The sequence below is a fragment of the Mercenaria mercenaria genome, chromosome 3 (genome assembly GCF_021730395.1).
Source record: "Mercenaria mercenaria strain notata chromosome 3, MADL_Memer_1, whole genome shotgun sequence".
In the NCBI taxonomy this organism is placed as follows: Eukaryota; Metazoa; Mollusca; class Bivalvia; order Venerida; family Veneridae; genus Mercenaria; species Mercenaria mercenaria.
The window spans coordinates 77,188,487-77,207,772 of NC_069363.1; the positions used below are offsets into that span (position 1 = coordinate 77,188,487).

At 36.1% G+C, this 19,286-nt stretch overlaps 1 protein-coding gene across 7 annotated transcripts in view; it reads right to left on the reverse strand.

The window, feature by feature from the left end:
• Nucleotides 1–10,570: 10,570 nt before the first annotated feature.
• Nucleotides 10,571–19,286, reverse strand: part of LOC123525669 (epidermal growth factor receptor substrate 15-like 1) — a 74,539-nt gene continuing 65,823 nt past the window's right edge. For 3 of the 7 annotated variants that reach the window (XM_053538990.1, XM_053538988.1, XM_053538987.1), the window contains 2 exons: nt 16,275–16,329; nt 11,175–11,313 (listed from right to left, as the gene is read on the reverse strand). In XM_053538990.1, the coding sequence (XP_053394965.1) occupies nt 16,300–16,329 (30 nt within the window). In that variant the 3' untranslated portion in view covers nt 11,175–11,313; nt 16,275–16,299. Of the gene's footprint in view, nt 11,314–16,274; nt 16,330–19,286 lie in introns of all 7 variants that reach the window. The other 4 variants (XM_053538989.1, XM_053538986.1, XM_053538984.1 and 1 more) reach the window with 2 other exon arrangements.

A 19,286-nucleotide genomic window follows, 5' to 3' on the forward strand; every position in this document is an offset into this window, starting at 1 on the left:
AGCACATCTGGGACTAGTTAGAGCGTCGTGTTCGAACAAGTCATGCAATAAACACAGTAAATGATCTTGCCTTACAAGTTGAATGGAACAATTTGCCTGTGCCGTTTATACAGCGTTACGTCAATAGCATACACCGACGTATCACGACGTGCATTGCACAAAATGGTGGACACATGAGAAACTGACTCCTATCCTTAACTTACAATCCCTTTCAAAATGATTTTAAACCTTCCCTGCTGGTAAACCGAGTCTTCTTAAGTCTCATTTTTGAAATCGACCCCTATGTCATATCGCTCAAATTGTTTCAATGAAAGAAATATCGCAGCGACTTCAAATTTTCACGGAATGTCACACAGGAATAGATAAAAAAAAATAGTCAGAATATATGTTAATTCAAGCTATATAGATAGAAGTGTACGATGGGTACTTTCTTCTTTGGCTGAGTATATAAATGAGATAAAACGAAACGAATAAAAAACCAACACGTAACACCTTTTTATTTCAAAAGCTGAAAACGACCTGAAAAGAAATGAAATAAATAGTACACTGTACATGTATGTTGTTTCCCTGTAAAATTGTTGTTGGCGTCCCCGGTCTGCGGCCGACTACTGTAATCAACACTTGTTTGGGGGCATGGATAAGCGAAATATTCTGGAAGATTCAACGAAACTTCTCCTTAAACTTTGTCAAAGTTTTGGAAAGAAAACCGTGGTAATGTGAAGATTTGTCTTTGATGGGAATGTAACAAAACTTGCTCAAATTTAACAGCCTTCTATGGTTATTCGCACGACAAAATCTGTATTGGCGCGATAGCGTTGCCAGAGTGCTTATATAATTTTTGAAAGATATGGGCATCGGAGGGGTTCTTATTATCCACGGACTCTATTTGCATTGAAGATTTGACGCATGTTTACAAAGACTGCGGTTCGAATCCTGTTTGCACCGTTATAAATGATAACTGCTTTTTTGTCATTTTTTTCTCTTTCCATGTCATTAACATAATATGCGAAGTACATTATTTTAAACTGATTCTTTTTGTGTTGCGATAATGTTTGATCCACACGTGTATTAGGTCACTTGGGCAATATTAATATAAATGGTTTTTTGTTTCATATAAAATTCAGTCACTTTAGGACCATAAATAGATACATGTACTTTCTAGATTTTCACTCAGGCAGAGACCTATATTTTCCTAGGACATGTATACATGACTGCTTCAGAAAATCTGAAAGAAAAAGGCGCGTTGAATATCATGCATTAAATAGTCATCAGATGAAAGATACCCACATACTGTCACACTTCAGAAACAAGTCAACAGAATGAGCACCCTGCAAGTTAACACTCGGTAAAATGCAAACTTCAGCATGAAAAGTGTTTCATCTTGTGTAAAATATAGTTCATGCGTTAAATCAAGTCCTTTTGGCCACCGCTTTACGCGCAAATGCGGTTGATCTGGAAAAAGTAGGATCTACTTGATAGGGACTTTTTACGGCTACACCATGAATACATATCTGTGACTGTCATTTAGATTTTATAATTAATAAGCACTTATTGTGCGACAAATCTGTATTGGCGCGATAGCGTTGCCCGAGTGCTTATATAATTTTTGAAAGAGATGGGCGTCGGAGGGGTTCTTATTATCCACGTACTCTATCTGAATTGAAAATTTGACGCATGTGCAGACAAAATTGACAGAAAAAGGCCAAACATTTGTTCTGATTTTTCTTTGTGCCTGCCAATATCAGAAACACAAATTACCCTTTCTCAAATCATTTGAACTGTAGTTTGGTGATTAGCTCCAGCCAGTGTATTCAAGATGAAATCACTTAGCACATTATACACTCATATTCTGAGCAAAATACACTATCTGATAGGTGTTTTTTAAGCGTTTTGCAAGTAGTATTACATCCTTTGCCTTTTTAGAGAAGCGTGACTTAATTCTTAATATCTAAACTGGTATATTAGCTTTAACTAACACAACCAACAACGTTTAAACAAGAGAACCATGATGGTCCTGAATCGCTCACCTGTCCCCACATGAACATGAGTATAACGTCGTTTTTTTTCTATTATTTGACATAGTGACCTAGTTTTTGAGCCCATGTGACCTAGTTCTGAACTTGACCTAGATATCATCAAGATAAAAATTCCGACCAATTTTCATGAAGATCCATCGAAAAATATGGCCTCTAGAGAGGTCACAAGGTTTTGCTATTATTTTACATAATGGCCTAGTTTTTAAAGGCATGTGACCCAGTTTGTACTTGACCTAGATATCATCAAGGTGAACATTCTCACCAATTTTCATAAAGATCTCATGAAAAATATGGCCTCCAGAGAGGTCACAAGGTTTTTCTATTTTTAGACCTACTGACCTACTTTTTAATCGCATGTGACCCAGTTTCGAACTTGATCTAGATATCATCAAGGTGAACATTTTCACCAATTTTCATGAAGATCCATTGAAAAATCTGGCCTCCAGAGAGGTCAAAAGGTTTTTCTATGTTTAGACCTAGTGACCTAGTTTTTGACCGCAGTTGACCCGGTTTCAAACTTGACCTAGATATCATCAAGATGAACATTCAGACCAACTTTCATACAGATCCCGTGAAAAATATGGCCTCTAGAGTGGTCACAAGGTTTTTCTATTATTTGACCTACTGACCTAGTTTTTGACCGCATGTGTCCCAGTTTCGAACTTGACCTAGATATTATCAAGATGAACATTCTGACCAATTTTCATGCAGATCCCATGAAAAATATGACCTCTAGAGAGGTCACAAGGTTTTGATCTACTGACCTAGTTTTGGATCGGACGTGACCCACTTTCGAACTTGACTAGATATCATCAAGATGAACATTCTGACAAATTTTCATGGAGATCCCATGAAAAATATGACCTCTAGAGAGCTCACAAGGATTTCTATTATTTGACCTACTGACCTAGTTTTTGACCGCAGTTGATCCAGTTTCGAACTTGACCTAGATATCATCAAGATAAACATTCTGATCAATTTTCATGCAGTTCCCATGAAAAATACGGCCTCTACAGAGGTCACAATGTTTTTCTATTATTTGACCTACTGACTTAGTTTTGGACCGGACGTGACCCAGTTTCAAACTTGATCTAGATATCATCAAGATGAACATTCTGGCCAATTTTCATGCAGATCCCATGAAAAATATGACCTCTAGAGAGGTCACAAGGATTTTCTATTATTTGACCTACTGACCTAGTTTTTGACCGCAGTTGACCCAGATTCGAACTTGACCTAGATATCTTCAAGGTGAAAATTCTCACTAATTTTCATGAAGACCCATGGAAAATATGGCCTCTAGAGAGATCACAAGGTTTTTCTATTTTTAGACCTACTGACCTAGTTTTTGATCGCACGTGACACAGTTTCGAACTTGACCTAGATATCATCAAGGTGAACATTCTGACCAACTTTCATAAAGATCCCGTGAAAAATGTGACCTCTAGACTGGTCACAAGCAAAAGTTTACGCACGCACGCAAGCACGCACGGACGGACGGACAATGGACGCTGCGCGATCACAAAAGCTCACCTTGTCACTATGTGACAGGTGAGCTAAAAACGAGAAAAAAATTTTGGGAAAAAAAGTTGTTCCTATGTGGAGGTTCGAACCCAGGTCGCTTGATTCATAGGCGAGCACGTTAACCTCTCGGCTATGGAGCCTAGTCTATTTACAGACTTCGTTCGACCAGAATTTTTAATATATATATATTATATAGCTAAACCTTGTATTATATGATTAAGATGATGATGTGGAAGTTTGAATCAAATCCATTAAAAAATAAATATATAGTGAAAGTGTATCAAATTTACCCTGAAATTCTAAGTAAAACGGGGCATAATTCATGAACTATTGGTGCAAGAGTTATCGACCTTTAGCCATATATTGTGGCTGATTATGTGGAACAACTATATTAAGTATGAATCAAATCCATGTAGTAAAAACATAGACAGAATGAAAGTGAACCACAACTTTATCCAGAAATTCTAAATAAACAAGAGCTCGTCGAACACAAAATGCCCCCCTTGATGCATTCAGTAATTGCACAAGGAACAGAAATTATATGCTCACTGTAAACAAAAGTTCTACCATTCTGGTTTAATCAGACCTTGACCTTTAACCTATTAACCTAACAAGAGATTGCAGAGTGATCTTGGCGCCATCCACTGAGCCATTTTTGAATGTTCCAAATTTCAAGATTAGATCAAGGTCAAATTTCATTTAGGTACAAAACAATGTGTATGTGGTCCAAATTTGAAAGCTGTGGCTTGAGAAATGTGAAAGCAAGTCACTAGATCAATTTCAAGGTCAAAGTTCATTTCGGTAGACAGAACTATGCAAGTGCTTCAGATCTGAAGGCTGTAGCTTGAGAAATGTGAAAGTAGGTAACAGGTAAAAATCAATGTCAAAATCCAATTCAGAACACAAAACTATGCAAGTGGTCCAACTCTGAAGCCTTACCTTAGAAATATGAAAGTAGGTCACTAGGTCAATCTCAAGATCAAAGTTCATTTCAGTACACAAAACTATATGCTTATGGTTCAAATTTGAAGGCTGTAGCTTGAGAAATGTGAAAGTAGGTCACTAGGTCAAAATCAAGGTCAAATTTTATTTTGGAACAAAAAACTATGCATGTGGTCCAAATTTGAAGCCTGTACCTAAAAAAATGTGAAAGTAGGTCACTAGGTCAATAACAAGGTCAATTTTTTTTGGTACACAAATCTATGCATGTGGTCCAAATTTGAAGGCTGTAGCTACAGAAATGTGAAAGTAGGTCACGATCAAGGTCAACTCATGTCAAGGTTCATCTTGCCACTCAAAACTATACATGTGGTCCAAATTTGAATGATGTAAGTTATGGACATGAAGATTCTAAGTTTTTCCCTATATAAGTCTATATGAACCATATGACCCCTGGGGTGGAACCATTTTGGCCCTAGAGGGATAATTTGAACAAACTTGGTAGAGAACCACTAAATGATGCTACATTACAAAATATCAAAGCCATAGTCTTTGTGGTTTGGACAAGAAGATTTTCAAAGTTTTTCCGTAAACCATGTGACCCCCAGGGCGGAGCCATATTTAACACTAGGGGAATAATTTGAACAATCTTAGTAGAGGACCACTAGATGATGTTATATACAAAATATCAAATCCCTAGGCCCTGTGGTTTTGAACAAGAGGTTTTTCAAAGTTTTTTCCTATATAAGTCTATATAAAACATGTGTAATAATCTGAAAAATCTTGGTAGAGGACCACTAGATTTTGCTACACACCAAATATCAAAGCCCTAAGCCCTATGGTTTTGGACAAGAAGATCAGAAACCGTTTAACTGTTCCTGGTCAATGTGACCTTGACCTTTGACCTAATGACCTCAACATCAATAGGGGTCATCTGCTGGTCATGGCCAACCTAACTATCAATTTTCCTGATACTAGGCCCAAGCGTTCTTGAGTTATTGCCTTAAAACCATTTTACTGTTCCTGGTCACTGTGACCTTGACCTTTGACATACTGACCTCAAAATCAAAAGGTGTCATCTGCAGGTCATGACCAACCTCCATATCAACTTTCGTGACCCTAGGCCCAAGCGTTCTTGAGTTATCATCCGGAAACCGTTTTACTGTTCAGGGTCACTGTGACCTTGACCTTTAACATACTGACCTCGAAATCAATAAGGGTCATCTGCTGGTCATTATCAACCTCCCTATCAACTTTCATGATCCTAGGCCAAAGTGTTCTCGCGTTATCATCCGGAAACCGTTTTACTATTCAGGGTCACTGTGACCTTGACCTTTGACATACAGACCCCAAAATCAATAGGGGTCATCTGCTGGTAATGACCAACCTCCCTTTGGCGTTCTTGAGATATCATCTGAAAATGGATTGGTCTACATTCCGACCGACCAACCGACATCTGCAAACCAATATACCCCTCCTTCTCTGAAGCGGGGCATAAAAAGGTGGATAATTCATGAAGTATTGGTGCAAGAGTTGTGGCCCTTGGATCATATGATGTGGATAATGCTGAGAAGTAACAATTTTAAGTTTGAAACAAATCCATCATGTGATAACAGAGATCAAAACTAAAACCAAGGTGTGGATGCGGACTCGAGTAGAGAAACCGAGACAGACCCTATAAGTAAAACAAGACTGAAATGTCACTGCTGATTTGTGAGACATAATAATAGAGATTCAAGAATATATGCAGATAACCAGTGTCCTCAATCCACCAGAAACTGTATGGAGGCACTGAGGATCTGCGGCAAACCACAAGTTTCATCGAGGCTACTGGTCTGACAGTGTAGTCGCAGAAGAACAGATGTGTAGTAAAATTTGAGGGTGTATATAAAGCAGCATTGAAAATTATCTAACTTGGTTAGTGGACTTGCTCTGGCATATGTGAGGTTATTGTGAAGTTGTGTCAGCACTCTTTGAAAAAGAGGACTTTTCAAGTTTTTTCCTTTAGGTAGCTGGAATTCTACAAGAATGACCTAGATCTGAAAGAGAACCATCAAAAAGAACAAATTATTCCATGTGAAGTTTGGCTAAACTGCTCGATGGTGAAGTCGCTGTCCTTTCAAGAAACAATACGAGGATGGACAAAGATCTAAGAGCCCACATGAGCAATGCATATACAGGTGACCTAAAAATCTGTAAGTTGTGGAAACATTCACAAGAAAACTAAAATTCTAATATCAGAACATTTATTACCAATAACATGTAGCAATATACTGGAATACTGCCAATAAATAATTATAAATGGTGTATGAAATTTGAACATGCACTGTCTAATGAGCGATGAGTTTATAATGAGCATATCTGAATACATACATATTTTTGACATATTTAGAATTTTTTATAATAAGCCTCTGGAAAACGAATTCAGAGTCGGTAAACAAGCTAAAAGAGCATTCAACAATACACTTTTATCAAATGAAAAAAAAAAAATAGGGAAAAAGCTCTGTGTATGTGCCTATAAGCAATACCTTATAATCAGATATATTACGACACTTAAGTCTAGCTACAAGTATTTCTAAAATTAAATTGAGTTCATAAGAGTAGAATATTCGCGATATACTTAAATATATAAGACTATTTTATAATAAGAACAGCACTTCTGCAAATATTTATTTGCAGTCAGTTATCAAAAATTAATTCCCCATGAAAATTTCCAATTTTAACTTAACAGTTTTTCTATCACATACATGTTTCAATACAATGGTACAGTGGTAACAGTACAGTCAACAATGAGCCTATAGCCTAAGTGTGCACAAACATCTAGTTTCCCAGTATGATGATGCCAAGCTGACAACAAATCACAAATGAGAAATCAGCACCCGTAATTTCACCAAGGGGGACACCACTACTGCAATTACTGCAAACAAATAGTTACTCCAAATAAAAGCATTTTTAACAAGTTACCTTCACGAACTGAAATGAGCAAATCAAGTATCATTATGAAAATAGCCCTTACCATCAAACCCAAGATATTTCATACCCTTGAAATTAACTGATTTCACAGATTTCACCCTTACCATGCTAAATTTCTATAATGAACCTGCCCAACTTCCAAATTTGGACAGTATCATTAACTGTTAAAAGGGGTGCTTACCAAAAAAGATGCTGGCCGAATAGCATTAACAGTACAGATGATGATCAGACTGCATGGAAGTGCAGGCTGATCATCATCTACACTGGTCGCAAAGGCAAAACCAATCGTGTCCAGCATGGCAAGTGTTTTCAACATGGATCTTATGTGTGGGTCGTACTAAAACATTTACATGGTATCATATTCTAAAACAAATATAATTTTTACACCAGATTCATATTTCATTGCTTAAAGGCTTATTTATTTATGCCATCATGCATATAAATATAATATTGCACGTATACATATTCATTATTACACTACAATACAGATACATGTACATCAACTACTTTTGGTGTGACAAAATAGTTTTGACAGTTGTGCCGCGCCATGAAAAAACCAAAATAGTGCATTTGCGACCAGCATGGATCCAGACTAGCCTGCGCATCTGCGCCGTCTGGTCAGAATCCATGCTGTTCGCTAACAGTTCTTCTTATTGCAATAGATTTTGAAAGCGAACAGCATGGATCCTGACCAGACTGCTCAGATGCGCAGGCTGGGCTGGATCCATGCTGGTTGCAAATGCAGTATGTTGGTTTTCTCATGGTGCGGCTCATTTGTACATTTTTTAAAATTTGTGCCAACACATGGGAAACTTCACAATATAACAAATCTAAATGTAAATTTCAAATATCTTCCACAAACTGAACATCAGATGCAATATTTTACTAATGGCATAGTAGACAGAATGTATGAAAAAAGACATTCTCTTACATGTAATATAACAGAGTTTCAATTTTCTTTTTATTGCATGTCTTTTCAACCAAATTTTAACTGTTTTCAGCCATACAACCACTGAAAAATTATATTATTTGCTATTTCATATGGTGAAATTGAGAGAATGATAGATTTCACTATTTCACTGGAAAGTATTTAGATATAAATACACAGACTTTCAAAAGATGAGCATTACATCAGTAAAGACTTTTCATGGCACCAATCTGCATTTTATAACTCAAAAAGGTTTGAAATTCCTTATTGCAAAGTAAATGACACTGTATTACAAGTTTTAAATCTAATTACCCTCAGATGGGATGCAATTTTTCAAAATGAAATATGTACATGTGTATATTCTACAAATGACCATTGAATATTTATGTACCTTGATTTTCTCCATTATTTTAAAAACAACGATTACAATGGTTTACTTCCTTCTGCACAACAGTTATGGCAATTCATTTGAATATCTTGCAAATTTCAGGTCGGAAAGTTTGTACCACTAGTCACTTTCAAAGCACCCATACTTTATCAATTTTTGAAAGAAAATAATTTTTGCCTCGAATGTGTGAAGGTGTCGCTTTAAAACAAATTTCTCAGATATATTGGTTTATATTTTATTTCTATCCACAACTCATTGATTTTAAAAATAGTTTTTTTATGCAAAATGAAACAAAACAACCCACTGAACGATTTTTTTTCATGAAAAGAAATAATTCTTCAAACATCCACACATCTGCAGGATTTTTTTTTGTCAATTGTTCATTCTTTCATTTCCCTCAAATAAAGTTCCCAGCTGGTAACCTGACAATATCCAAACTCAATAAAAAACTTCAGGGTCTTCTTGGAATTATTGGGATCAGAATAGAATACTGTGAGTCATACCAAAACTACGTTACAACTAATTTTTATCATAAATGTATGTATAACTGTCCAGTAAGATGATTCAACTAATTAGTATCTATGAAAGTACATTAAAACTTATACAGTATGAAATTAAAACAATACACATTTTAAAGGAAATTTTAAATTAGTAGTATTCCTAACTGCTGTAGTGTTATGACCACGTAGTAGTTGTAATTGTTTCTATTGCACTTTTTTCAAATCAACAATTTATAAAACAGTACTGTGCCAAATACATGCCTGATTTCACCATTTTGGATATTTACTGAGCGATACTGTGCAAGAACCAGCATCAAGTCTTTGTGCCCTGCATGGATCCAGATCATCCTGCACACCCATGCAGTCTGATCTGGATCAATAATTTTCACTTGCCAGATACAAACAATAGCTGAAATTCGTAAAAACAGTATGGATAAACAAAAAACACCGATGTGTACTGATCTGGATCCTTGCTGGTCACAAAGCCCTAACTGCAGTGCTCAAATGAGCCGCACCATGAGAAAACCAACATAGTGGCTTCGCGACAAGCATGGATTGAGAGACCAGCCTGCGTGTCAGGATCCATGCTGTTCGCTAACGATTTCTCGTATTGCAATAGGCTTTGAAAGCGAATAGCATGGAACCTGACCAGACTGTTGGTTTTCTCATGGTGCGGCTCAAATATACCTACTAAATATTTTCATGGATATAATTACAAGTTTGAATTCAAATGCAGACTCTGCTTATAATCATATCTTATTACATGAGTACCTATAAATAGTAACAAATTTGTGTTGAAAATTCTCCCATTATCGCATTGGGTCATGCATTATCACATTATCATAATAAGCCCCGGGGCCATTATCGATAATGGCCCTGGCGTTAGCGCGGGAAATTAACGTCTGTAAACAGAAATGACGTCATGGCGTTTCGTGGAGGTAAAACAGCGAATATTTCCGTTTTATTTTATCATCTTGAGCGTAACATCGTGTATTCTTCGTGAAATATCGTATTTTATCCCTAAATTATGCAATAAGCAAGAAAGTACAACTATCCAGGTATTTGATTTTATACAGTAAATAGACTCTTATACAAATAATATAGAAACTGAAAAGCTGAAATTTATTGTGCCAGAAGATGCAAGTACCCATAAAAATGACACAAAAAAAATAATTTCTTACTATATTATAGGTAAACATGTAATAAACAGGTAAATACATGGGACAGCGGTGCCTTTGAGTGATAATGGCCCTGGAAGAAGATAATAGCCCTCGGGCTATTATTACCTTGCCAGGGCCATTATCACTCAAAGGCACCGCTCTCCCATTTATTAACCTATACTTAATTCTGTGACACGTTGTATTTAACAAACAGTTCAAATCATGGGATTATGTAATATTTTACTTATGGGATTCTGTAACAGTCATGTTTGTAATTATTTACTCTGGTTTTGCAAATATCAGATTTGGTTACAGTTTTTCAGATTTGAGATTTCTTAACCACTTCAAACTTCAGATGCAGTAATTGGTTACGATTCTGCAATTTCTAGATTAGGTAACAATTTTCAAGGTTACACAAAAACTTATGTTTTGGCAATTTGAAGTTTCCTAACCACTTCAAATTTCAGATTCATTAGTTACAGCTGAAACTCTGTATTTCAAATTCCAGGGATTGAGCGTTTTATTCATAAACATAATGGAGCAGCTTTAATCAGAGAACAAGGCAAAAACAGAGTAATTTGTTTATGGCATCACTAACACAGATTTTCTTGTGTCATAAAAAAACAACGATAATTATTTCAGCAATCAAGCTACACTGTCGTCAAATTTCTCCGCGACTCAATTTTAACGCATACTGATAGTCAGCCTCTTCCTGCTCTTCACGAGTCATTTTTTTAGATTTACTGCTGGATCTTGACTTCGCCTTTGGTGATTTACTGCTTGACTTTTTACTAGGAGCTGATGATGGTGTTGTCGATGATGTAAATGCCCATGCTAATTCGTCGTCACTGAAAGCGCTTGATGTCTGTAAAATATCAAGAGAAAATGAGAAATTTTAACAAAGAAGTCAGAAGACCAATTATAATTACTGCGATATCAAATTGTTTTCATACTGAGTGCCATAGTTTGACATTACAATACCTTATAAATTGAAACAACAAAATCAGTGAAAACTGGTATAATTTACATATTTGTGAAATAATTAATATTCACGACATTATTTCGTTAAAATTCATGAGGGATTAATTTTTTATGAATTCCGGGTTGAATCAATCCATGAAATTTAATCCCAATGAACTTGTTAACTTCCCGTTCATTTTTTGCCAAAATTTTGTACCCATAATTAATTAATTGATTTCACAGTATATAGATATCTATGTTAATGTTGTACATCACAAGCATAGCAATCAGCTTTTGACATTTTAAAAGAATGAACTTTATTGTATATGTATAGGTACATGTATATTTCAATGCAAACATGTCCATAACTCAATAACAAAGGCAGGGGCAAAGTTTGGTTAAAGTTACAAGCATATGATACAGATTTACAAGGGTGAGTGGCATTCTCTGAAGAAAATGTTTTTGAGTTTTTACATGCCTAGGCATAAATTTTGGGCACATATGATTAATTGCCAGCCAAAAATTGCACTTACAAATAACAGGATTTTTCAAAAGGTACTACTTTTCTTTCTACCAAAACTCAGTGATTCACTGCTGGCGTCTCTTCGTAGTAGTTATTACATAAAATTATTCATAATATTTTAACATGTATGACACAACTGGTAACCTTTATACCAAATTTCAAGTCCCCATGAATGTGTGTGTTTGTTCAGGTTTAACGTCTTTTTCAGCAATTTTTCAGTCATATAAATGACGGTGTCTACTTGTAGCAGTGAGCACAATGTCAAACTTTATAGTGCTGCCTCACTGGAATTATCACCACCCAGTCACATTATACTGACATCGGGCTGACCAGTCCTAGCACTATCCCCTTAATGCTGAGCGCCAAGCGAGGAAGCTGCTAGTACTATTTTTTACGTCTTTGGTATGACGCGACCGGGGATCAAACCCATGACCTCCCGCACTCGAAGCGGACGCTCTTCCACTAGGCTACCGAGGCGGTATTCCCCATGAAGGTGACCGACTGACTTACTTTCTTAATATTTTTGCTTTCTGCATAAAAAAGTAGAAGTTCAATGTTTTGATTTGACTAGTATCAAAGTTTGAAGTCTGTATGCTAAAGGGTTCTTCAGTTATTGATCAGATATCAATTTTTAGTTCAAGATTATTGCAACCTTGACCTCTGACCGACCAATCTGAAATGTGTCTGCTTCGAAATGTACATAAAACATCAATAAGGTTTTGGAGTATATCATCAAAACACAGAAATATTTGATTAACAAACAACATCTTTACCAATATTTTACCTGAGCATTACATGTTCTGCCGTACTCAGTCCTGTACAACGGATACTTAAAATATTCTGAAAAAGTTGTCCCCCTTTGAAAATGAATGCCATTTGTAAAGAAATAAAAATAAACAATTGCTGAAAACTGTGATCCACCTAGTTATGTGAAATTTCAACACTTGTACGCTATTGAAAATGCATCAAAATGAACATATGTAACAGTTCTTTGAAAATGGTGAGCTGTTAAAGGTGTTTAACTGTCCGGAAGTGGGGCCCTTTTCCGGAATTCAATGTTTATATCAGTATACTGACACTTGTTTTGTCGAGTAATATACATATTTTACATGCTGTTCAATTTTCATGTGAAACAACTCTTTCTTTCTATGATTTGGTGTTGTTCGATTTTTCATTCTCAAAACATAAGGCTAAGCGTTTATCTAAACAGTTTTGCAAGAAATCTGGTGATACAAGCACTGGTGCACTATAAACTATAAAACTCTGTGTGTATAACTTTGTCTGAACACTAATATATTAATACATTAAAGTTTTAAATTAAATAACAACAGAAATCAAAAGTAAATTCCAGCTATGACTAAAAATACGCACTCATGGCATAAAATAACCCTAAAAGCAATGAATAACAATATTAAAATGCTAACAAAATATTTTCATTTTAAAACAACTGGTAACTAGAAAATGCTTTTGTAAAAAAAGCGCATGTCTCCCCCAATGCAAAGTCCTATAGGCAAGAAGTCAATAGGGTTCAGGAGCGAAGGTCAAAGAGACACTGATGGTTGGCTGCAATAGGGATCATCTACTTGGCATGTCCAGTCATCCCGCTAAATTTCAACACTCTTGGCCTAGTGGTTCTCAAGTTACTGTTCAGGCTCCTGTGACCTTGACCTTTGATCAAGTGACCTCAAAATAAATAGGGGTCATCTACTCTGCATGTCCAATCATCCTATTAAGTTTCAACATTGTAGGTCAAGTGGTTCTCAAGTTATTTCCAAAAAATGATTTTACATGAACAGGCCACTGTGACCTTGACCTTTAACAGACTGACCCCAAAATCAATAGGGGTCATCTACTCTGCATGATCAATCATCCTATGAAGTTTCAACATTCTGGGTCAAGTGGTTCTCAAGTTATTGATCGGAACTGGTTATCAATGTTCAGGCCACTGTGACCTTGACCTTAAACGGAGTGACCCCAAAATCAATAGGGGTCATTTACTCTGTATGAACAATCAACCTATGAAGTTTCAACATTCTGGGTCGAGAGGTTCTCAAGTTATTGATTAGAAATGGTTTTCCATGTTAAGGCCCCTGTGACCTTGACCTTTAACAGAGTGATCCTAAAATCGTTAGGGGTCATCTACTCTGCAAGATCAATCATCCTATGAAGTTTCTTCATTCTGGGTCAAGTGGTTCTCAAGTTACTGACCGGAAATGGTTTTCAATGTTAAGGCCCCTGTGACCTTGACCTTTAACAGAGTGACCCCAAAATCGTTAGGGGTCATCTACTCTGCATGATCAATCATCCTATGAAGTTGCAACATTCTGGGTCAAGTGGTTCTCTAGTTATTGATCGGAAATGGTTTTCAATGTTCAGGCCCCTGTGACCGTGACCTTTGATGGAGTGACCCCAAAATCAATAGGGGTCATCTACTCTTCATGATCAATCATCCTATGAAGTTGCAACATTCTCGGTCAAGTGGTTCTCTAGTTACTGATCGGAAATGGTTTTCAATGTTCAGGCCCCTGTGACCTTGACCTTTGACAGAGTGACCTCAAAATCAATAGGGGTCATCTACTCTTCATGACCAATCATCCTATCAAGTTTCAACATTCTGGGTCAAGTGGTTCTCTAGTTATTGATCGGAAATGGTTTTCAATGTTCAGGCCCCTGTGACCTTTACCTTTGACGGAGTGACCCCAAAAACAATAGGGGTCGTCTACTCCAGCAGCCCTACAACCCTATGAAGTTTGAAGGTTCTAGGTCAAATGGTTCTCCAGTTATTGCCCAGAAATGAAGTGTGACATACGGATGGACGGACGGACGGACGTACGGAAGGACAGACGGACAGACAGGGCAAAAACAATATGTCTCCTGCGGGAGACATAATTAACAGCCAAACTTGCAGTGTAACTGAACTAAAACTTGAAAAACAGAAAAAGCTAAAGAAAATAAATGTAGAGAATGAAATAATACCTGAAAAAAACAAGAGCTGTCACTAATGGTGACAAATGCCCCCCGCAGCGCACTGACCTTTGACCTGGTGACTTGACCTTTGACCTGGTGACCCCAAAGTCAATAGGGGTTGTGTACTCAATAAGTACTATCAGCATGTGAAGTTTAGAGGTCCTGGGTACAGTCTTCTTCTTCTTCTTATAGTTCGCGACCTGGGTGCAGTGGTTCGCGAGTAAAGTGCCTTCATGCAAAAAGTTAACATTGGCCCCTGTGACCTTGACCTTTGACCTGGTGACCCCAAAGTCAGTAGGGGTGGTGTACTCAATAAGTACTATCAGCATGTGAAGTTTGAAGGTCCTGGGTTCAGTCGTTTGTGAGTAAAGTGCCTTCATGCAAAAAGTTAACACTGGCCCCTGTGACCTTGACCTTTGACCTGGTGACCCCCAAAGTCAGTAGGGGTCGTGTACTCAATAAGTACTATCAGCATGTGAAGTTTGAAGGTCCTGGGTGCAGTCGTTCGCGAGTAAAGTACCTTCATGCTGAAGTTAACATTGGCCTTCATGCTGAAGTTAACGTTGGCCTTCATGCAAAAAGTTAACGTTGTGACAAACGGACAGACAGTTGAAAACTAATATGCCTCCCTTCGGGGGCATAAAAAGAAGAGGTGGCTAGCTTTCAACAGAAATGTTCAACTGAAAATATCCAGTCACTAAGGTGATTGACTTGAAAATATAACTATGCCTGTAGAAGTATAATGTATACCGATAAAGCCCTGAACATTTTACACTGTAATAGAATCTTTCATAGACTTTCTTTTATTTTCATCAAATTGAATACTAAATGAGGTTTTATTATTACAAAATGTAAGGCCAATATTGATGGATTTCAAATAACGTTACAAAAAAGGTCATAAGAAATAAACTGCCAAGTAACATTAAAATGTAAACTGTTTTAAAAACAATTATGGTAAATACTGTGAAATCATTTCATTTCATGGGCATAAAATTTCGTGGTTCTGGCAAACAGTTATTCATGGACATAAAAATATGATACTAATGTGAGGATTTTAGAATGGAAACTTTTCTTGTACACTTATGAATTTAATTCACTGATTCCATAAAATGAAAATTGAACTAGAGAATCCACAAAAATAAGTCCCCCAAGAATATTAATGATTTTACAGTATGTGCTTTTTTTATTAGGTGCTTTTTTGCCATTTAATAGTGCAACTTTAAAACAGTTAAACTTCTTTGTTACTTCCATACAAAATTAACTATTATAATTTCTATTGACCTATTTTGTACACCATACTTCACAGAAAAAGTCAAATTTTCAAGTCCATCAAGAGTGAATGAGAAATGCGTGAGGAGAATAAGAAAGAAACAGACCATGTTAAGACTAGCTGTAAAAGAGCTACTGGCCCCACGTCTTGTCATCTTCAAACTGAGACAGAAAAAATACAATCATTGTAAAATCATTTATAACACAATTTTTAACCCTTACCCTGCTAAATTTCTATAATGAACTTATCCATCTTTCAATTTGGACTGTACCATTAACTGTTAAAAGGGGTGCATACCAAAAAGATACTGACTGAATGGCGAACAGTGGAGATCATGATCAGACTGCACAGATGTGCAGGCTGATCATGATTTGCACTGGTCGCAAAGGCAAAATCTATTATGTCCTGCATGATAAGGGTTACAGCACGAAAAGACCACAATGTAGTTTGAGATAATGCAGTTTTTTTTTCCCTGACAAAATTATTTTATCTGATTTTTTTGCGAAGCAGACAGGAGCCCTCCCATTGTTTCAGAATTGCTAATATTAATAGGAGAAAATTTGTATGCTTTTTTTTTTTTTAAACAAAAATCAGATGAAGGGGTATTAATTTTGTCAGAGTACCAAATACAGAGCACTCCTGCTTGTTTTAACAAACCCTATACTTCTCTTAAATTTTAAGATAAAAAAAATTGAAAAATCAGAACAGTATGTACAGTGTAAGCTGCTACAAATATGCAAAACACACTAGCATACACACTACATACTAGCAGGCTCTCAAAGTAAATTTGTCCCAACACTTACAAAACAACAGATATAAATGATTTTACAAACAGAGGTTAGTACACACAAGAATACACACTTTGATGCACAACACCATGACAGGATTCTGTCTCCTTGTATGGTGTTGGCATACAATCTTGGAACAATGTCCTTTTATGTCAACAAAACCATATAAATGAGAAATAGTACATTATATAACGAAGTACTGGTGCAACCAATGCATCTTGAATGCTTAATGACAAACGGTCATATACATGTAGTTAGCTATAGAGAAGTCCCGGACAATTTGGAATTAATTCAGTTAGATTTTGTGACTGATACAGTTCTTGTTTGCCCCTCCCCCCAACCTTCCTCCACCCTAACCCCCTCCTGAAAATTTTAAGGGAGCATAAAACTGACAATGATTCATTTATATTAGCTGACAATAATGTACATTTTAGACAGTACCAAGAGCTACAACTGGTAAGCCTACAATAAATCTAAGAATTATGTATATAAAGCAACACATTCAAAAGTTGTTGCAGGATTTCAAAATATTTCATGTTTGGTATCTCAAATGTTTAACATAAAAGATATTATATATTTGTAAAAATATTTTGTCCATTGCTTCACAAAAACAGCATAAAGATACTTTACACCTTTCAAAACACAGCTGTGTATTTCCAGTTAAGAAAAACACAAACTTTTAAAATGAGACGTTTAAGCAGCCACAAAGTGTAAACTACTTGCACTACCTATTCTAATATAGCATGTGAAATTTGCTATGTATTAATATAAAATATATCATCAAAGTTGTACCATTATGACCGAAGAGATGCATGGTACCAAAGTGAAAGCATTCCTAAAACAGGCAACTGAAAAAGCCATTTAGTGCAACCCCTCTCTAACATCCTATCTTCTATAGAGTGATCTCCCCTTAACATATCTCCTGGGGAACTTCAGTTTAACATATAAAACTCTATCACAAAACCTTCCAAATGAAGATTCTATCTGGTGTTGTGCCAATAATTAAGTATCAATTTGAAAATAGTGTTGAGTTTCTGGTGAATGGAGAAGTCAAATCTCAAATAAAACCGCAGGTGCACAACTGCACATGGTGCTTAGCTTCCTATAATGTTTCATGACCCTAGGTCAAAAACCTTTGACAAATGTACGGCACAAACTTTCAGCATATTTTTTTCTAAGTCACTGGGTGAAATCCCAAACAAAACCCCAGGTGCACAAGTTAATGATCCCATGAGGCTTTGGGGTTCTGTGTCAAACACTTTTTGAGACATGCGCAACACAAGTTTGGATTTAAGGACAGATTTATGAACAAGGAATAATTTAAGCGCCCCCTGCCCCTCCCCCAAAATTTCGGGGAATCATATAGGTAAACAAATAATTAACCATATTAAACCTACAGGGAATTTTAACATTTTGATGATTTCATGAATACGCAAATTCAACACTAAGAACTTGCAAAATATTTATGCACCAAAAATCCCTGACTTTACAGTTTCCTAGAAACATAAATATTGAGCCTGTGTAACTGCTGAGCGTCGATGAGCAACTGTAAGCAGAAGGACACAAAGTAGCTCTTTGAATTGTCTGCTATCTTTACAATATATATCAGCAAAATAAGGACATTGCTTTCTGACTTCAAAAAAAGTCAAAATTCAATGTTTTGATAGTTCAAATTACTGTAAATATGGCATGAACAATGGAAAATTCTAACTGAGGAATGCAAAATACTAATTTAGAAACAAAAACTACTAACAGATTGAGAAATGGAAAATGCTAACTGAGAAATGAGAACTGCTAACTGAGAAATAGTAACTGCTAATTAATTGAGAAATCAAAAATGCTAACTGAGAAATAGAAAGTGCTAATAAGTTTTAATAGAAAATGCTAATTAAACAATAAAAAGACTTATTCAATTTACTGAAAACAAAGATATGAGATGACAATACTGTTCCATTCAAACATACATCCAACCCACTGAAGACAAAAACACTGTTCAAATTATACCCAAGTTTTAAAGAATGGGCCATTGCTATGACACTGTGACAATATTGTGAACACTACACATTTTATATAGAATATACAGGGAATACTGTTTATCTCCCTTATACCATTATAGATTAATCTAATGTCCTACCTGGCAAAATTATATTGTGGTCTACGATATATATTCAATATGGTAAATATAATATGCACTAAGCGTTTCAATCCCTCTGAGTATATGCCCACTTCTACAAACTTACCATTCTTTCAAAAAACTGAAAAAACAGCCAAACAGTATTAACAATCCGTCTTGTTATTGTGTATTCTGCATTTATTCTCTCTAAAATGAC